The 17,456-nt window shown below is 50.0% G+C and overlaps 1 protein-coding gene across 2 annotated transcripts in view; it reads right to left on the bottom strand.

The window, feature by feature from the left end:
- Nucleotides 1-17,456, bottom strand: part of DPYSL2 (dihydropyrimidinase like 2) — a 122,890-nt gene that overhangs the window by 65,853 nt on the left and 39,581 nt on the right. The window contains exons 1-3 of one of the 2 annotated variants that reach the window (XM_032144502.2): nt 13,546-13,921; nt 9,775-9,863; nt 7,846-8,030 (exon numbers count right to left, since the gene is read on the bottom strand). In XM_032144502.2, the coding sequence (XP_032000393.1) occupies nt 7,846-8,030; nt 9,775-9,863; nt 13,546-13,584 (313 nt within the window). In that variant the 5' untranslated portion in view covers nt 13,585-13,921. Of the gene's footprint in view, nt 1-7,845; nt 8,031-9,774; nt 9,864-13,545; nt 13,922-17,456 lie in introns of those variants that run through there. The other variant, XM_032144501.2, reaches the window with a different exon arrangement.

Here is a 17,456-nt window from a genome sequence, read left to right as displayed (position 1 = left end):
CCAACCAAAACCTAGGCAGGGAAAATGAAACAGGCGCTCTACCCTGGTTCCTGTCTTAACAAAGAGAGGGATATTAAACGAAACTACTAAAAACTTAGTGTGGTTAGGTGTTTTCTTAAGCGACTCCGTGGGTATGTGCCTGCTTACTAAACACCCTTTCCTCTACAACTCAACATGGAGGCTACACCAGGACCAGTCGCATTGCAAGCTTTGCAGGGGAGGTGGGCAGAGGGGGAGGCAGTGCCAGGATGGAGTGGTTTCCATCCTGTGCTTCCCCAAGCTCTGGAATTCTCCAGAGGCAGAGGGGCTGCCACGGGGGGATGACAAAGAGAAAGCGGAGAGGATCTGGGCTTCCCCACAGCCCACCCGCCACCCACCATTCCAACCAGAGCAGTTCTGCATTCATCAGTCTCATGTCTCAGGTGGAGGGGGTTCCATGCAAGGTTTCACATGAGAAAGGGTTGCCCCGGGACAACGATGCTAAAGCTATCATGAGTAGAAGGAGTAACAGGTCTGGCTCCCATCAGACTCATTGGGCAGCTTCTCCGGCTGCCCCCACAGCCAGCTCTGGGCATGCAGGGGCCTTAGAAAAATGGAGAGGCCACGATCGTTGTCCTCAGAAGTCTCTGCCCAACTCACTCAGCCAGGACATAGGACAAGGGCACATTCAGACACATGTGTGTCGTGGAAGCTTTCATCTAGCAATAAGGAACCCTGAGACCCGACCACTGAATGCCTGACCCTCACATCCAAAGGTCAGGCAGAACTTGCTGGAGCCTGGCATTCCCATGGGCCCCACCTCCACTCCTGGTTCCAGCTGTCAATCAGGCCAGCAGGATCGACAGGAAGTTCCCAATAGTCTGTGTGACCCAGCTCTAGGACAAGTCAGAAACTAGGCTCTGGGATACCCCCAGTGCTGCGACTCTCCAGGCTTCATGTACAACAGCCATAGGCAGAGCAGGAACTGGGATGAGGGCACCTGAAGGGTGGAAGATCACCGCCCCAGTGAGTCAGGCTCATTTCCAGCACTGTAACTGCCAGCTCCCAGGGCCAGGTGGGGGCAAGAAACCGTGGGACAGTATGATAACTGCCACGATGTCCATGAAACAGAGTCTAGACACCCACTCAGGGATGCCCTTGCTTCTGGAAGGGCCTAGAAGTCCCTAACCCCCACAGGCCTACCCAGCCTACCTGGCTAGCCCAACCCAATGACTCCCTTCATGAGAAAAGCATTCGGTAAAGTGTACGTGATGGACCTTTGGGAAGAGCTGTGCTGTCTCTCAGGATGCTCCGTCATCCTTCCTCTGCACTGCACCAGGCATTAGGAGATCCCTCCACTCTGCTCAGTGCCAGGCATTAGATCGGCCCAAACTATGCCAAAGGGGAGGATGGATTCTTCCAGTCCAGCCATTCAAGGCCAAGATTCACGCAGTGACACCTGAGTGGACCCAGGCCCCCGGCGTCTGCTTGCAGAGGGCACCCGTGTCCTTAGGAGAAATGTGTGGCCTCAACCATGTGGAGACTGAGGGGACGAGGGGAGGAGCACAGAGAACCAGCCCACACCAATGGCCCACTGGATAACGTGGCTTTCTAATCGCCAGGCCACAGGCAGATTTTGTGGCAATAACTTTGGTCCTGGACTTTGAAACTTGGGTCTGATGTGGTCGGGCGTTTTTGTAAACACTTTCTAACCCAAGTCAAATGAGTGCTGCAAAGGGAATAATCAAAGTATCAATTACAGACACATCCATATTACAGTGTGTGCATGCGTTCACACATGTGTACTCGCCATAAGGAGGGAGCAACCCACATGCCACATGGATGAACAAATGACAAGCCGTGGATGTACCGCAGTGACACATAGGAGCCACGTCCCTTCAGGAAGCCACCTCGCCTTCCTCCCAGCCCTCCTGCCTCCATGGTGAGGCTCAGTAGGAAGAGCCGGGACAAGCCCAAGGCATGTGGGGGAATGACTGCTGGGTCCACTGTGGTGCTGGGACCATGTGATTTCTCCATGTTGTGACCCTCTGTACTTGGAGAGCAGGCTTTTTCTCGCAAGAGGACCAATGAGAGAGCTGCCGTTCCCACCCCCTTCTGAAGAACAGCCCAGACAGAGGGAGCTGTCCCGTCCACAACCACAGGCCATGCCTGGGCTCCGGGCTTCCCCTTTCTGCCACCCTCCCCCACCATGACCAGAGCTGACCACAGGGACTCAGGGAGCTGGGGCTGCAGAGGGAGCCACTGCTGAGCAAGCGGCTGCTTCCATCAGGGTGAACACAGTCCACGTCGGATACCTAAACCCTCCTCCCTCCTTGTGACACTAAGTCTCTTGGCATCACTCAGAGGAAGCAGGATATCAAGTATCGTTAGTGTATTCAGTCATTCATTCATTCACTCATTCATTCACCCATGGGCATTAACAGAGTGCCTCTGAGGAGTGAGGCTGCCCAGGCGGCAAGGAATAGGAAAATGTAAGAGACAGAGGGGCCATGATTGAACCACATGCAAGGCTGAATGCCACCTGGGCTGTGGGATAAAAGCCCAATGTTTGCGAAGGGGCCACACAGCAGCCACAGATCACAGGAGATCAGTGAATGGGAAGCACCCAGGCTGGGCCACCAAGGTTGACGAAGCTTCTAGAGGCAGGGAAAGAAAGGGAGAGCATCCCTGGCTGAGATGACAATGCAAGTCTGGGCTGGGGCAGCAGGAATAGGCCACGTCGTGGAGGGTTCTGACACTTGGGCTGATTCTCTGAGCAAGAGGGAGTCACTGAAGGCTTCAGAGGAAGAAGGCGGCACAATGAAAGCTGCGCCAGAAAAACAGCCTGGTGAGAGGCAGGAGGTGGGGGACAGACAGCAAGACTCCTCAGAGGACCGGGGCCAAAATCCAGGAAGAGGTGACAAAAGTCAAATCCGTGTGGGTAAGGGAATGAGTGCAAGAGGTAACATAGAGATGAAAGCAACTCAAGGCAGCACGAGGACATGAAGATGCTAGGATGACTCTGCAGATACCGCCAGCACAACCTCGAGGGAGCCCTCTCCAGGACTGGGCACCGGAAAAGCAGCAGGAGCAGACAGGGAGTCTGACTGGGGACAGTTGGGTGGAGGTGCCTGATGCACATCCAGGGAGCCACAGCCAGAGGAGAAGTGACAAGGCTGGTGCTCAGGAGGGAGGGCCCCTTCCAGCCCTGCGGCGGCAGCACCTCCCCTACTCCTCCCTGCTAGAGTCCAATCCCCATCTCTGCTGTGCAGTGCTACCCAGGGACCAGGAAGCCTGCTGGGTGTGTTGTGCCTGAGGGTGCACATCCTCTAGGGAAAGCCTGGAGTTCAGGTGAGCAGAAATAACATTCAGAGCAGTGGTTCCCAAGCCCTGGAGATACAGAGTGTGCAGATCCGGCATGGACCCCTGAAAGTCATGCTTTCAAAAAGCTCCTCGAGCACCAGATTCAAATACAGAGTCACAGTCCCCACCAGCAGATTTGCTACTTTAACCAGGTAAGGTGGGACCCAGGAAGTGTAATGTTTCAAGATGCAGCCCCCAGAAGCAACACACAAAGCACACAGTCCGCCAGCCACACCTAGACAGCGCCAGCTCTCAGTGAATGCTCAGGTCAAGCCCTGCGGCAGCTGGGCCTGTTTCTCCGGCTGTGTGGGGGAGAGTAGAGCTCAATGTACAAGAGATGGGAGGGTGCCAGTATCCAGCAAGGATGGAATGACAATAGCTACCACGTGGGAGTGTTCACTACTGGGCAGATGCTGTTGTGATGCCACCACAGTACACCTTTGTCAAAACTTGCCCCATTTTGCAGATGAGGCCACTGAGGCTGAGAGCAAAGGTGGCCCCATGGCAAGCGGTGAGGCCAGAGCTACAGGTGTATGTTCCACACCTGGCTACCTGCACCGACGCACAGGGTAAGCGTTGGCAAGTCGTGTCTGTCCTTCCGGCCTCAGTCTTCCCCTCTATAAAATAGAGGTAACTGTTCCCAGCTGCTTCCTAGAAACTCTGAGATCCTGAACTCGAATGACCATGAAGGCCCTGGGAAGTCCGTAGGGTTTTCCCCAAGCAGCAATGCGGCCGCCCCCGCAACCCCTCAGCCAGTCTGGATGCCGCCTGCAGGGTATGTCTGCAGTCTCTGCCCACCCACCACTGGGTGGAAAGGGCAAAGGGCGTTCCCCCTGCTCCACACTGAGTCCGCCTCATAAAGATCTCATTGTGCAATTCTCAATAGCAGGCTCTGTTTAATGGCAATAATATTATCTTCTGCTGCTGACATGCCATCTCCTTTTTTAAACCGAGAATATTTGGCTGTGTTTTCCTCTACATGTGGCTCCATCTCAGACAGAAAGGAGCCTCCAGGGCCTGTGACCTGGGAAACGCAGAGCCAGCAGGGAGGCAGGTGAGGATCTACCTGTGAGGGCAGGTGACCTGGTGACATGTCTGGAGAAGGCCAGAAAGCCAGGAGAGTGGAGTGCCCAGGGGCGGGGCGGCGGGGAGTTGGGAGGAAGAGGGAGATTTTTGTACCAATTCACTTCAATTGTTTATTTCGGCAAGCAGCAGTGGGCCTGTGAAGTTTTCAAAGTGCCCCAAGCATTTCTTTCTGGACTCAATATGTTAAGTCAAAGAAAGCAGCAGGTCTTAGGTGCCAATGAAGTGGCATTAAGCTATTTCTCTTTGCAAGACCTCCTTCTCTATGAAGCAAATCCCAGCCACTCACTCACTTAAAGCAATGCAGAATGTCTGGCCAGCAAACAGAAAAAGGAAAAAAATTCCTCAGTTCCTCATCTGTATTATTACCATTCCCTCCCCCAGGGAAAGGCAGGCTAGCAGAAATTCTACGGGGGTCAGTAACCACAGGTGGTTATTTGCAAGAGTAGTTAGTACTTTTCTCAGGCTATAAAAGCAATGGCATTTGGGGGTCACAATGCTAACCATACACTGCCCCCTCTGACGACTTTTACTCCTTGAGGTTCGCTCATTGGATGCCCCACTCTATAGCCAGATCGCATCACACAGCCTCCGTGCAAATGCCATAGCATTCTGGCCAAGGAAGCAGAGCAGGTGGTCAGACTCCTCACTCCCCTTTCTGGACCACCTGCCCATAAGGCCATCTGCTAACTCTTCTGAGCTCCCTGGGCCAGGTGCCACACTCAGAGGGGTATGTCCCTCATCCCTAAACAGAAGAAACCCATCTGGATCAATGGAAAAAAGGCCACAGCCACTGAGCAGGAAGACGAAAGAGAAATTCAGGTTGGTGGCAAGAAGGCGATGCTCCTGTGGTGGGGAAGGGAAGGCAGGAAAGAGTCAAAAACAAGAGTGGGGGCCAAAGCGCAGGGCGAGCGTGTGGAGGGAAGAGGCAGATCCAGGAACGCAGGACAGGATATGGTGGGCTGAGGGGTTCTTTCCAGCAAGTGTGAGAGAAAACAGGGCCTTTCTGTATCTGCTGAGCAAAGTGTACTTGATGAGAGGAAAAAGCTCTCTGAGTTTCAGTGAATGGTCGAATGTAGGGGGCTGGAAAGGACTTCCAGAGTCATCTAGTACAAATCCCTCGCTGCAGACGCACAGCTAGAGCATAGAGTAAGGTAGTGGCTCCAGGTCACGCAGCAAGTCAGTGTCGGAAGGGGGCCAGCACTCCAGACTCCTAACTCCTGGCTGGGGGCATTTCCCTCTCCAGTGATAGATGACACTGACCATTCACTCAAGAATTTTTTTGTTTGTTTTTCTTTCAGATGGAGTCTCACTCTATTGCTCAGGATAGAGTGCAGTGGTGCAATCTCAGCTCCCTGCAACCTCCACCTTCCGGGTTCAAAGATTCTCCTGCCTCTGCCTCCCGAGTAGCTGGGACTCCAGGAGCATGCCACCATGTCTAGCTAATTTTTGTATTTGTAGTAGATTCGCCACATTGGCCAGGCTAGTCTCAAATTCCTGACCTTAAGTGATCCACCCACCTCAGCCTCCCAAAGTGCTGGAATTACAGGCATGAACCATGGCGCCCAGCCAGAGAAATATTGTTTTTAATGGCTTATTGACTCTCTGCGACCAATCCAGGGGCCTCCAGGGTCTCCCTGTGAACTCCAAACTGAGGCAGATGATCACCCTGACCTGGCCTTCCCGGCTGACGCCCGAACAGTCTAAGCTTCTCCAAGTTCAAGTGTTTCTCCATAGCCCACCCTGGAGGAGAGGCAGAAACTCCCACAGGTGCCAGTGATTCTCCAGCAACTGACAAGGTGCAGGCTCTGCGCTCCCTAGGTGTGCATGAAAGGTCCCCCCGACATCCCTGGAAAATGGCACCCACGAGGTTAGAGGGCAACGTGTGCAGCAAGACACAAGTCACAAGGCTTACACTTGGAGGCTTTTCTCAGTGGTGCCAACAAAGCTGAAACAGGAGAGAGCTGTTCCTGATGCTTCAGACCCTGAAGACCAGGACAGAGAGAACGCCAGAGGGTGAGCTGTGATTTAAAATGCAGGGGAACTCAGGCTAGGAGGGGATGGCAGAGCAACATTCCTCTAGCTCAGGCAAGACAGAAAAGAAGCTTCCAGATAGACCCCAAAGCCACAAGCAAAAAGACCACCACTCGGAAAAATAACCAGTAACAAAGGTTTTTCTATAGCAGAAATAGCTAAGTTCTTTCTACTTAGACCCTCTTCTGAACTGAACTGCTAGCTTTTCATATATGACAGACTCCATGTTGACGGTCACTCTTGGATGCAATCTGTTTTTTAAAATATGTATCTGACGGGCCACTATGCAGCTTGCCCACCTCCTCAAAAACAAAATGACATTTTTCAAAAGGACAATCAGTGGGCATGCTGGAATCTAGCAGTTCACAAGCAAACTCTTAATATTATGTGTGCTGTGTCACAGCGCTGTGAATACAGTTCAGATTTAGTCAAACAAAAAGCACAAAGTGGCCAGGCACGGTGGCTCACGCCTGTAATCCCAGCACTTTGGGAGGCCGAGGCAGGCAGATCACCTGAGGTCGGGAGTTCGAGACCAGTCTGACTAACATGGAAGAACCCCGTCTGTACTAAAAATACAAAATTAGCCAGGCATAGGGGTGCATGCCTGTAGTCCCGGCTACTCAGGTGGCTGAGCCAGGAGAATCACTTGAACCCGGGAGGCGGAGGTTGCAGTGAGCCCAGATTGCACCATTGCACTCCAGCCTGGTCAACAAGAGAGAAACTCTGTCTCAAACAAACAAACAAACAAAAAAAGCACAAAGCCCTTGGAGCAATACATAAGGGGCACCCAGCTGTGGGTGTTAGAAATTTTCGTATCTAAAAGACAATTATCTGTGGGTCCCCCCTCAGACAGGACTGCCCAATTCCTTTTATGTTAAACTCAGCCTAGAGAGTATCGCCTCCATTTGATTTTCATATCAGAGGAACAGGAGTTCCTGCTTCAACATTTCATTTGTTGCACCCCATCCTCATTCTAAAAAGAAGCACTCTTTGGAATTTTTCTAAAAATCTCAATCAAATACTTATGCTTAATGGCTTAAAGTTGGTGGCATTGAAGATGACTTCAAATGCCGTGTTTTCAAAACCAAATCACATTCTGGGGTCAAGGAAGACAAAAGTCCACATGGAGAGAAAGCAAGAAGCCATTCATCTTATCAAAACTCCTTAGAACCATATTCTCTAGTTCAATGGGAGAACTTAAAATTTGACAGAAAATGAGCATAAATAAATAAGACAAATTGTTAACACATCCTCACCCCCTTATTTGGTAGATTGAACTGTGGCTCAGGACAACAAGTTTTAGAAGGAGAGAATCAAACAACACAGACTTATTTGCAAACTCTCACACTTCCTAAGCACTACAATGATAATTTTTAAGCTTCTTACTGATCATGGTGGTTCCCCCAGCCAGGGCCGCCTTGGTTCCTTGGAAGAAATCATCAGCAGACGTCATTCCCTGGTCAGGCATCTGGAAACGAGTGTGGACGTCAATTCCTCCAGGGATCACCATCCGGGAGTGGGCCTCGATGGTCTTCACTCCTCCTGGCACAATCAGATTTTCTCCTATTTGCCTAAGTAAACAGGGTTGGTGATAAGGGTTGTAAATGAAATGTGGACTCAAATGGGATCTGACAGCTACTTTCACTAACCTATAAACTATCCTCCGCTCTGTGCCCTGGGCTTTTCAGATCATTGTTATGATTCATAATAAAAACACTATATACTCCTACCACCCAGCAAGAGGCAATGCAGAGTATACTAGAAAGCAAAAGTTAAATAAGGCACCAGAGGCCCCACTCAAAGACGTTTTGTTCCCAAGAAACCCCCTAAGATCAAATGATAACAAGGCCCCAAGATATTTCTAAAATTGTCATTAAACTTTCTTTACAACACTTGCAGTTGAGCTAATTATCCTATAGCAATTTTCTCCAGACCTGGCTGTACTTTCCAAACATTTATTTTTATCATATCCTTTTCACCAGAGGGAAAATAGGGGTGGAAGGGTGAGGTAGAACAAAACAAAGCAAAAAAAAAAAAAAGTGAACACTATGATTGCAATGATTTAAAATTTTGGAAGCGTGTGTTTAGTTATTCAGATAATGAAAAAGCTAACAGATGAAATATAATTTTAAAAGGCAGAAAAATGAATATTCATTATGTTGGGGGACATGATTCATTTCCAACTTTTAAAAAATATTTTTATATCTTTCTACCAACTTTTTAAAAGGAATATTAATCTAGGAGAAGTTGATAAAGTTCTAGAACAAATTGGTGATGAGTAAAAATAGCACACAGGCCTGTGCACTTCTGGGCCAGTGTCGTTCTACCAGACCAGATCGTGCCGTCTTATAATTGGGGGAAAATGGAACATGAAAGTCATGGCATTTGAGAGCCTGGAGCTGAGACTGTCACAGCAAACACACATGGAGAAAACATTAAACGTGGATATATTAAAATCTATTTTAGGTTCATAAATCTGGGTGTGAGCTCCCAGGCAACAGTCACAGCCACTCCAGTTTTCCACTCCTCTGGACCGGTTTACAGCTATCCCTTGATGAATGCTGCTTATTTAAAAGCTGTCACTGGCTGCAGTGTTTGTCTTCAAACAGATGTGCTATTTCTCCAGAGCCCCGGGAGCTGCCCCAGTAGAAAGGGCAGGAGGATACTGGGATGAACTCAGCTTCCTTAACCCTCTGGCGTCCAAAAATACCCAAACTCAGGAACTGCCCTGTTGCTTCTCCTTTGTAACATTAACACAATAAACACAAGGGCAATCTTATTTGCACTAGTTGCCACTTAGAATAAAACCTAAAATTCCCTCAGGATTTAGGCAGTAATTTGTCTGTATTACTTAGTAATTAACTTGGTATCTTTCTTTGGCCCCTCCAACTTGGATTCTTGATGAAGAAAGCAGACGTGCTGTCTCAATAGAGGAGACTGTCTTTCACGTTTGCGTCCTTTGGGCAATCCAACCCAAACAATGACATGCTAGGCAAACCTTTAATATATTCAACATATCACAAACCAAGTATTTGAGCTGGCAACAGAAAGATATCATATCACCTCAGTTAAAAATAGTAAATTACATAATACCTAATGCAACGGGTGTACATTAATTGTTGCTTTGAATTCCCTAAATTTGAGTTTTCAAATTCACTAATTACCACCAATCAAAACCGGTTTAAAACAGATACTAAGTTGGTCGGTCACTCTCGGATGTTCCTGAAGTTTGATACTGTGGATGCAAATGGTATCTAATACTTGGGAAGCCTGGAAAGTCTTCAAATACATCTGTATATCATGAGTTACACTTACTTGATCAACCCATCTTCCATGTATATGTCTGCATAGAACGACTGGTCATCATTAACAATTTTACCTCCTTTGATCAGAAGACGATCACTCTGAAACAAAGAGGCAGTAAGGTCACAACGCGTAACTGACCTATGAGAAACAGGTGCTAAGACATGTGAGCTAAGGATACATTTTCACTATTCAAAAGTGATGTTCAAAATAAGTCCATTTTGGAAAGGTTCAGTGACAAAGGTAAGCCTGTATGTGGCAACCTATTCATCACCTGATGAGTCAGAACACACAGGGACAGCTTACCCTAGATAAACGAACCATCTCTTGTAATTAGACCTTGGACTCCAAAGAAAAAAAAAAGCAGTGAAAATTATTTCATATAAAGAAGATAGGGCCGGGCATGGTGGCTCACGCCTGTAATCCCAGCACTTTGGGAGGCCAAGACGGGCGGATCACCTGAGGTCAAGAGTTTGAGACCAGCCTGGCCAACATGGTGAAATCCATCTCTACAAAAAATACAAAAAACGGGCTGGGCGTGGTGGTGGGCGCCTGTAATCCCAGCTACTCGGGAGGCTGAGGCAGGAGAATTGCTTGAAGCAGCAGGCGAAGGTTGTAGTGAACTGAGATCACGTCACTGCACTCCAGCCTGGGTTACACAGCAAGACTCCAACTCAAAAAAAAAAAAAGAAGATAGTACTTTTTAAAGTAGCTTTTGGCTAAACCTCAATTTAAAAACAAACAAACAAACCAAAAAAACCACCCACATATAGGAAAGCCATGTCTTGGAAAGACTGTGCCAAGCAAGCACAATTGACCAAAAAGTCTGTTGTCACGGGATATACCACACAAATACGCTGGGTTCAACCATAGCAAGGTTTCCATTCAGTATGTCCTTTATATTTGCATTTATCTTTGAGGTAAATCACAGCAAGTATAGTAAAAAGGGAGGGAAAAGACTACAAAAAATACGCCATTTATGCCACTTTAACTAGGCTGTTAAGAAAAAGGTAAACTCCCACGAATAAGTACCTGAGATAGCAAATTCTAAGATGCAATGCACAATAGATTGCTGATGCACTTATATTTTAACTGGTGATATTTATGCTAAAAAATAAAGGACAAGCAGCAGATAAAGTCTGAGAATGTGACAGAAATGCTACATTATGACTCATCGTTATTGCAAATGCTGCTGATGGAAGGAATGCTAGCATGGAGTGTTCAGTAAATATGCACCTGTATTATACAGAATGGGCTTAAACCTTGCAAGCTGAACCATACATTGCCCTTTTAATATGCAACACATTTCAAAGAATGACATTCTTTTGGCAACAGTTAACTCAAAATTCAGTTATGAAACAATATTCTCAGCAAGTGCTATCCCTCTTTAGCAGCTACCAAGAAAAGGAAATCATAGAAAATCTTTAAAAAAGAGATAAGCTACTAGAGAGCAAGGAAAAAAGATAATTTTACACATAAATACACACACCTTGGTTAAGAAAGTTATTTATTGCTCTCTAACATACTGAAAACCAATAAGATCATTTTAATTTTGTACACTGCAGGGTCCTTGATCCTCACGTCGACTTTGGAAAGCCAAAGGAGAATAGCCAACAATAATTTCTGCACCTGTATAAGGTAAGTGTAAAGACCTTTACAAAGCCTTGCACATCATGACATCAGAGCCTCGAAAGAAATCTGTGAGGTGGATGAGGCCAGGTTCTATTCCCATGACACATAAGGAAACTGAGGCTCAGAGAGGTTAGGCCACTTGCCCAGGTCACTCAAATCAGTGCACTTGTCCTCTGTCTACAATGATCTCCACTTCTCTCCCAGATCTCTATGCTTCCATGGAATAAATATCAACTGGAAGGCAAGGAGAGGCCTCGCCCTTCACCTCCTGCCTCCATAGTCACTGTGGTACCTGCCCCAGCCATCACTGCGAATACCCCGAGCCAACATGATGCCAAGAAAAAAAGTGAAACGCCACACCCCCGTTCACTCTAGTGCCTTCCAGAAGGCTCTTACATAAGAGGCTGCCAGTGGTGAGGGAGGAAGGAATCATGCTATAGGTCCTATGATAATGCAACCAGATTTTTTAAAGGGTGTGGGGCGGGGGGAGGGGGGGCGCTCTTTAAAAAAAAAAAAAAAAGTCTTGTTGGTTGTTTGCTTTTAATTTTTTTTTCTCCCCACACTGTCAAAATGAAGCTGCCTTGTTCATTCACGAATACAGCAAATTATTTGAGGCTTGCTGCAAATCTGCTTTCCATCTTCCCTCCCCAGTCACCACTCCTTCCTCCAGCGCAGTGAACACACAAGGGTTGGTGTCCCGTGCCCAGCCCTTTGGGATCTTGGGTCTTTCGCCTTCAAGAAGAAGCTAGCGCCCTTCTTCAGATCATCCTAGAAAATCCTCCGAGCACACGCCCCCTCCCCTATGCATTTGCTCCCCTTCTCTCTCCTGCGGATGGGTGTGCCCTTGTGCACGGAAAGGAAGCCGGGGTGCCCATGGCTAAAGAGAAAACCAGAACCAAAGAGCGTCCTTATATCCAGCCCTAAAGACACATCCTGACTGTTTTAAAAGACTCTTTCGATCTCTGCCTCAGTCCTGGGTTCTACCCGGGAATCAGCTGGCCGGTTGCAATTGCACATCCTTATATAACAATAAATTTCCCTGGCGTTCCCCCCTCCCTGGGATTTCACTGGGGATGGAAAGAATAGGACGAACGAATTTTTCCAGGAAAAGATGGGGAGAGGGCGGGAGCAGGGGAGAGGTGGGAGCAAGACCGGTGTTGATCTCTGAGGCATCGCTAATTCACGGCACATACGTTTTCCCCGTGGTTTGCAAGCCAACAAGTCCAGGCCCCAGCACTGCGCCGAGTCCTCCGGCCGCCGCGATCATTGTCTGGCCGGGGCCGGGCCATCTGCTCCCGCGTCGCGCAGCGCCATTAGCGCCCGGCCGCTCGCCGCGGTCCCCGCGCCCACCCTGCAGCCCGCTTTGTATGCGCCAACACGGACGCCTCCTAGGCGGCAGAAGGGGCGGAAAAGAGACAAGAAAATGAGCCCGAATCCCCGCCAGGGCCCCAGCCCCGAACTACAGGGCGAGAAAACCGGGGGGGGGGACACCCAAAACCGGTTCCTGGCCAGCAAGAAGCCCCCGCCTGGCCCCCCGCCTTCCTCCTCTGCTCATCACCTCGTCCCTGTTTTTCCTTCCCGTTTCCACACCATTCCGGTACACCCTGCCCTTTTCAGCATCCCTCTGCTGTCATTACGCCTTCGGGCTCAAACCCACTCCTTTTTCCAAGGACCCGGAGAAGGCTCCAGAAAGCCGTTTTTGGGTGGGGGCGGAAGACCCGGGGAGGATCCAAGCCCCCATCTCCCAACCGCTGCTGGAGGAGTCCAGCCTCGCAGCACGCAGCCCAGAGAACAATATCCGAGCTCCAGGCATGCATATTCAATCTGGCATCCATTTGCTTGCACCCCGCAGGCCGACGCTGCAGCATCTCTCACTGACAATAAAAGATAGACTGGGTCTGGCGCCGTACCTAAGGCTACCTTCGTGCACTCGCGCTCCTGTTCAATGCCTTGCAAACGATGCGACTTCTAATCCTGGATCACTGCATCTCCCACAACCACCACCACCATCACCATCGCCTCCGTTAGCAACAGAAAAGAAAAAAAAAAGTTCGGTCCCTCTCCTTTCCCCTCCTTTTTAAAAATTCCTTAGACCTTCTGTGCTACAAAAGGTGGCTGGCCGACCGCAGATTTCCCAAGTACCAAACTCACCGTGATGCGTGGAATATTTTTCTTCCCCTGATAAGACATCTCTCTCCTGGGAAAAAATTAATTTCAAGAGGGCAGCTTTAAGGCAAAAATTGCCGGGAAGGGGACTTGGGTTTTTTTTTTTGTTTGGTTTGGTTTTTTTCCTTTGCAAGATTGAAAAAGGTGCAACCGCTTCGCTGGTCTTGCTATTAGGAAATTTCAAGAACGTAAGGGATGAATGCAATCCTCTGTCTCTCTTTCTTCCTCTCCTCCAACACAGCCCCAGCTAGGGCGGAAAAAAAAAGAGAGAGAGAGAGAGGGAGAGAGAGAAACAGGAGGGAAGGGGGTGGAAATAAACTACAGCAATAAAAGCCTCGGTTCAAGTCGGCCACCGTGGCGCATGCGCCGCCAGCCACTCCCTTTCCTCTCAAGCAAAAGCCATCCGCTTCGAGAGAGACGAGCAGCGATTGGCCGCGATCCTGGGATATGCAAATTTAGGCCGGTGGGGCGGGGCGCGGCGCGAGAGCGCGAAATGCGGCAGTGAGCTGCCGGGGGCGGCAGGCGGCGCGGGCGCCCGCGCGGGGAGCGCGCCTTTCGCGCGCTTTTTTCGGGCCGGGGTGGTGGGGACCGGCTTTGGCGGCGGCCCCAGGCGCGGCCTGGGCCACGCGGGGACAATGGAGGGGCGGTCGTCGCGGCCGGGGGCAGGGGCGGGACCCCGAGACGGCGGGGCTTCGGGGCCGCACGCACTCGCCTGCGCGCGCCCCGGTCCCTGCCCGCCTGCGCGCCAATCCGCGGAGGCCGCCGCGGCAGCCCCGCGTGGGGTGACTGCGCCGAACCAATGGCTTCGCTGGCGGCGAGCGCGCGACTGTACCGCCGGCCGGCGCCGCGCAGCCCGGGAGGGCGCCCGGGCCCTCCTCCCTCGCCGTTGCTGGCGCTGAGCTCGCCTGGCCCCCGCCCTGGCGCGGCTGAGGACTCGAACGGCGGCGGGCGGGAACCCGGCGAGGAGGGCCCGGCCACGCCCGGCCCCGGAGAGGGCGGCTGCTCCCCGGGAGCGTCCGGGCCCGGCTCCTGGGGGCGGGGAATGGGCGCGGGCCGAGGGGAGGCTACAGAGACGGGATCTGGCCCGCGTGGAGGCGCCGGGCTGCAGGAAATGAGAGCCCTGAGGAAACCCTTCCAACTCCGAGTCGGGAAGGAGGCATCCGGGGAAGGCTGCGGGATATGGGAAACCCCGCCCTGAAACATCCTTTTGTGCCTTCCGGCCGCGAGGAACTTAGTAGGGCGGAGGAATGGGGAGCAGCCGCAGCCCGCCGAGGCCGAGGTGACCCGATGTGGGCTCTGTGCGCCCGCTTTACAGTCACGCCCACCTCGGCCCCCTGAGGGGTGCGTGGGGGCGCAGCGCATTTCGCTGGTGCCTGCAGCGCTGTCGGGGGCAGCTGCTGGGATCCCAGCGCCCCGGGGGCCTGAGGGTTTACAGTGCCAATGGATGGGACCCACACCGCACCGTGAGGCGGACAGGAGGAGATGAGCTGTGGAGGAGCAAGAAAGGAAGAGTTTATATCCCACAGGAAAGGGAAACTGAGTCTTGGGGAAAACCTACTGAATCGGAGTTAAAATCAAGAGTGTCCTGACTGCCCAGGCATAGCCTAGTCACTTTAAACGGCACTCAAGGCCCCTTCGTGGCCCTAGCAATTGAGCAGGCCTGGGACCCCTTAGCTTTGCCTGTCCAAGCCATGCTGGGATGCTCTAACTTCAGGATCCGTGGGAAAGAAAAACGCTGATCCAGTTGATACTCAGGAGTCTACCGGGGCCAACCCCCGTGGGAGGCTGCCCTGGCAGGTACAGTAACTAAAACATCTGGACCAGCCCTCGTAGCTCTCGGGCTTCTCTACTTGAGGTCAAAGGATACTTAGAATCCCTACGTAATCATGGACAAGGGGGTGGGGGGAGAAAGAGTATGTAATTGGCTCACACCTGCTCAGCAAAGCTTAGCTAGATAAATACAGAATAATTCGAGCTGCTGTGGGCCTGACTTCCAATCTTTCTGCCCTTCACCACCTTAGCCACTTTAGGGGAATGTCTGGCCTTCCACACTCAGAGAAGGTGTAAAATTCTCCTTTTCACTCCTATATCTCTAAAAATCTGAAGTCCCAGAAAGGAGCTGTAGGGCACGCAGAAAGTTTCACCGCTGGTTAATTCATTCAAGTTCAATTCAGCTGTGCATCTGAAAGAGAAAGTGAAGCACTTCCCCCTCCAGCAATCTGATATGCTGCAAGCAAGGTGAGATGATGTCGGCAAGTATTGCTGTCAACCGGTAATGGTTAAAGTCACGAGTCTGAGAAAGCTTAAAATACGCCTTTCTACTTGGCCTTTCTGCTTGTGAAAAACCAACAGTCAGTCCCAGCTTTGCGGAAGACAGGGCAGTGGAGAGGAGTGTCCTATTAGCTCACAAAAATACTACTTGGCAAGGGAGTAAATAACGAGACTCTAATTTAAAAGTAACCTCTAATTATATTGTTTGTATTCTTGTTGTATTCCCTACCCCCGTCCCCGTTGTTTGAGCTTAATGGGTTTAAATATATCTTGTTATTTGCCAGTTTACCATAGAATCGTTTGTTTTGTAATAAAAGCTTCCAAGAGCTTCTGTGTCTGTCTCATTGGCTTCAATTGTATAGCCATTGCTATGAGGTTCTTAGTCCATGGTAACTGGCGTTTCCACTCGTAAATATCCAAAAATGTAAGGTATAAACTGATTTGTCTGTTCTGACTAGAGCCTAAGAGAGTATTTGGCACATAAAAGATACCAAACGAATGGTTTAAATTGACCGAGGAAGAGAACTGTCTGCAACCTGCATTTCTTAGCATATTTACCATTCAATGCAATGAGGAAAAGTAAAAAAGGGCCGAGGAGAATCTTCCACCTGCTTTGCACTGATGAAGGTGGAAAAAAAACACACACACACACACACACAGATAAACAGACCTCACAGTTTTACTTCAGAGATCCTTGTAAAGACAAATGAGAGGCTGGGCACAGTGGCTCACACCTGTAATCCCGCACTTTGGGATGCCAAGGCAGGCAGATCAGTTGAGCCCAGGAGTTGGAGACCAGCCTCAGCAACATGGAGAAACCCCGTCTCTACAAAAAATACAAATATTAGAGACAGGCTAGCCAACATGGTGAAACCCCGTTTCTACTAAATATTAGAGACAGGCTGGCCAACATGGTGAAACCCCGTTTCTACTAAAAATGCAAAAATCGGACGGGCATGGTGGCTGGGGCCTGTAATCCCAGCCATTCGGGAGGCTGAGGCAGGAGAATCACTTGAACCCGGGAGGCAGAGGTTGCAGTGAGCCAAGACAGCGCCATTGCACTTCAGCCTGGGCAAGAAGAGCGAAACTCCATCTCAAAAAAACAAAAACAAAATAAATTAGCTGGGTGTGGTGGTGGGCACCTGTGGTCCCAGCTACTGGGGGCAGGGGAAGATTGGGGCTGAGGCAGAAAGATCAGTTGAGCCCGGGAGGCCGAGGCTGCAATAAGCCATGATAGTGCCACTGCACTCCAGCTTGGGTGACAGAGTGAGACCTTGTCTAAATAAATAAATAAATGTTTCTTATACTTTCTCTAGAAAAACACTCAATGAAAATTTTCTGTAAAATTATGAATCATTATTTGTGAATCTAATATTTGTACCTTTTCTCAGGCATGACTTCTCTGAATTTTAAACATTAAATGCATGCCAAACATGAGAAAGCAATGTAAAATTGCCTGTTCTGCAATCACAGCCTCTTCCCAAACCTCCACTTTCCCATACTTTTCTCCTAGCACCAGAAAAGAGCCAGATGCGGTACCTAAATGAGACAATGGTTTAGTGAAGTGTTAACATCCCGGGCATTCTGCATGGTGTGCAGGAAGGGAGGACCTGCCTGAGCAGATC

Source organism: Hylobates moloch, unplaced genomic scaffold (assembly GCF_009828535.3).
Source record: "Hylobates moloch isolate HMO894 unplaced genomic scaffold, HMol_V3 SCAFFOLD_22, whole genome shotgun sequence".
Lineage (NCBI taxonomy): Eukaryota > Metazoa > Chordata > Mammalia > Primates > Hylobatidae > Hylobates > Hylobates moloch.
This window is presented reverse-complemented; position numbering and strand designations above follow the sequence as displayed.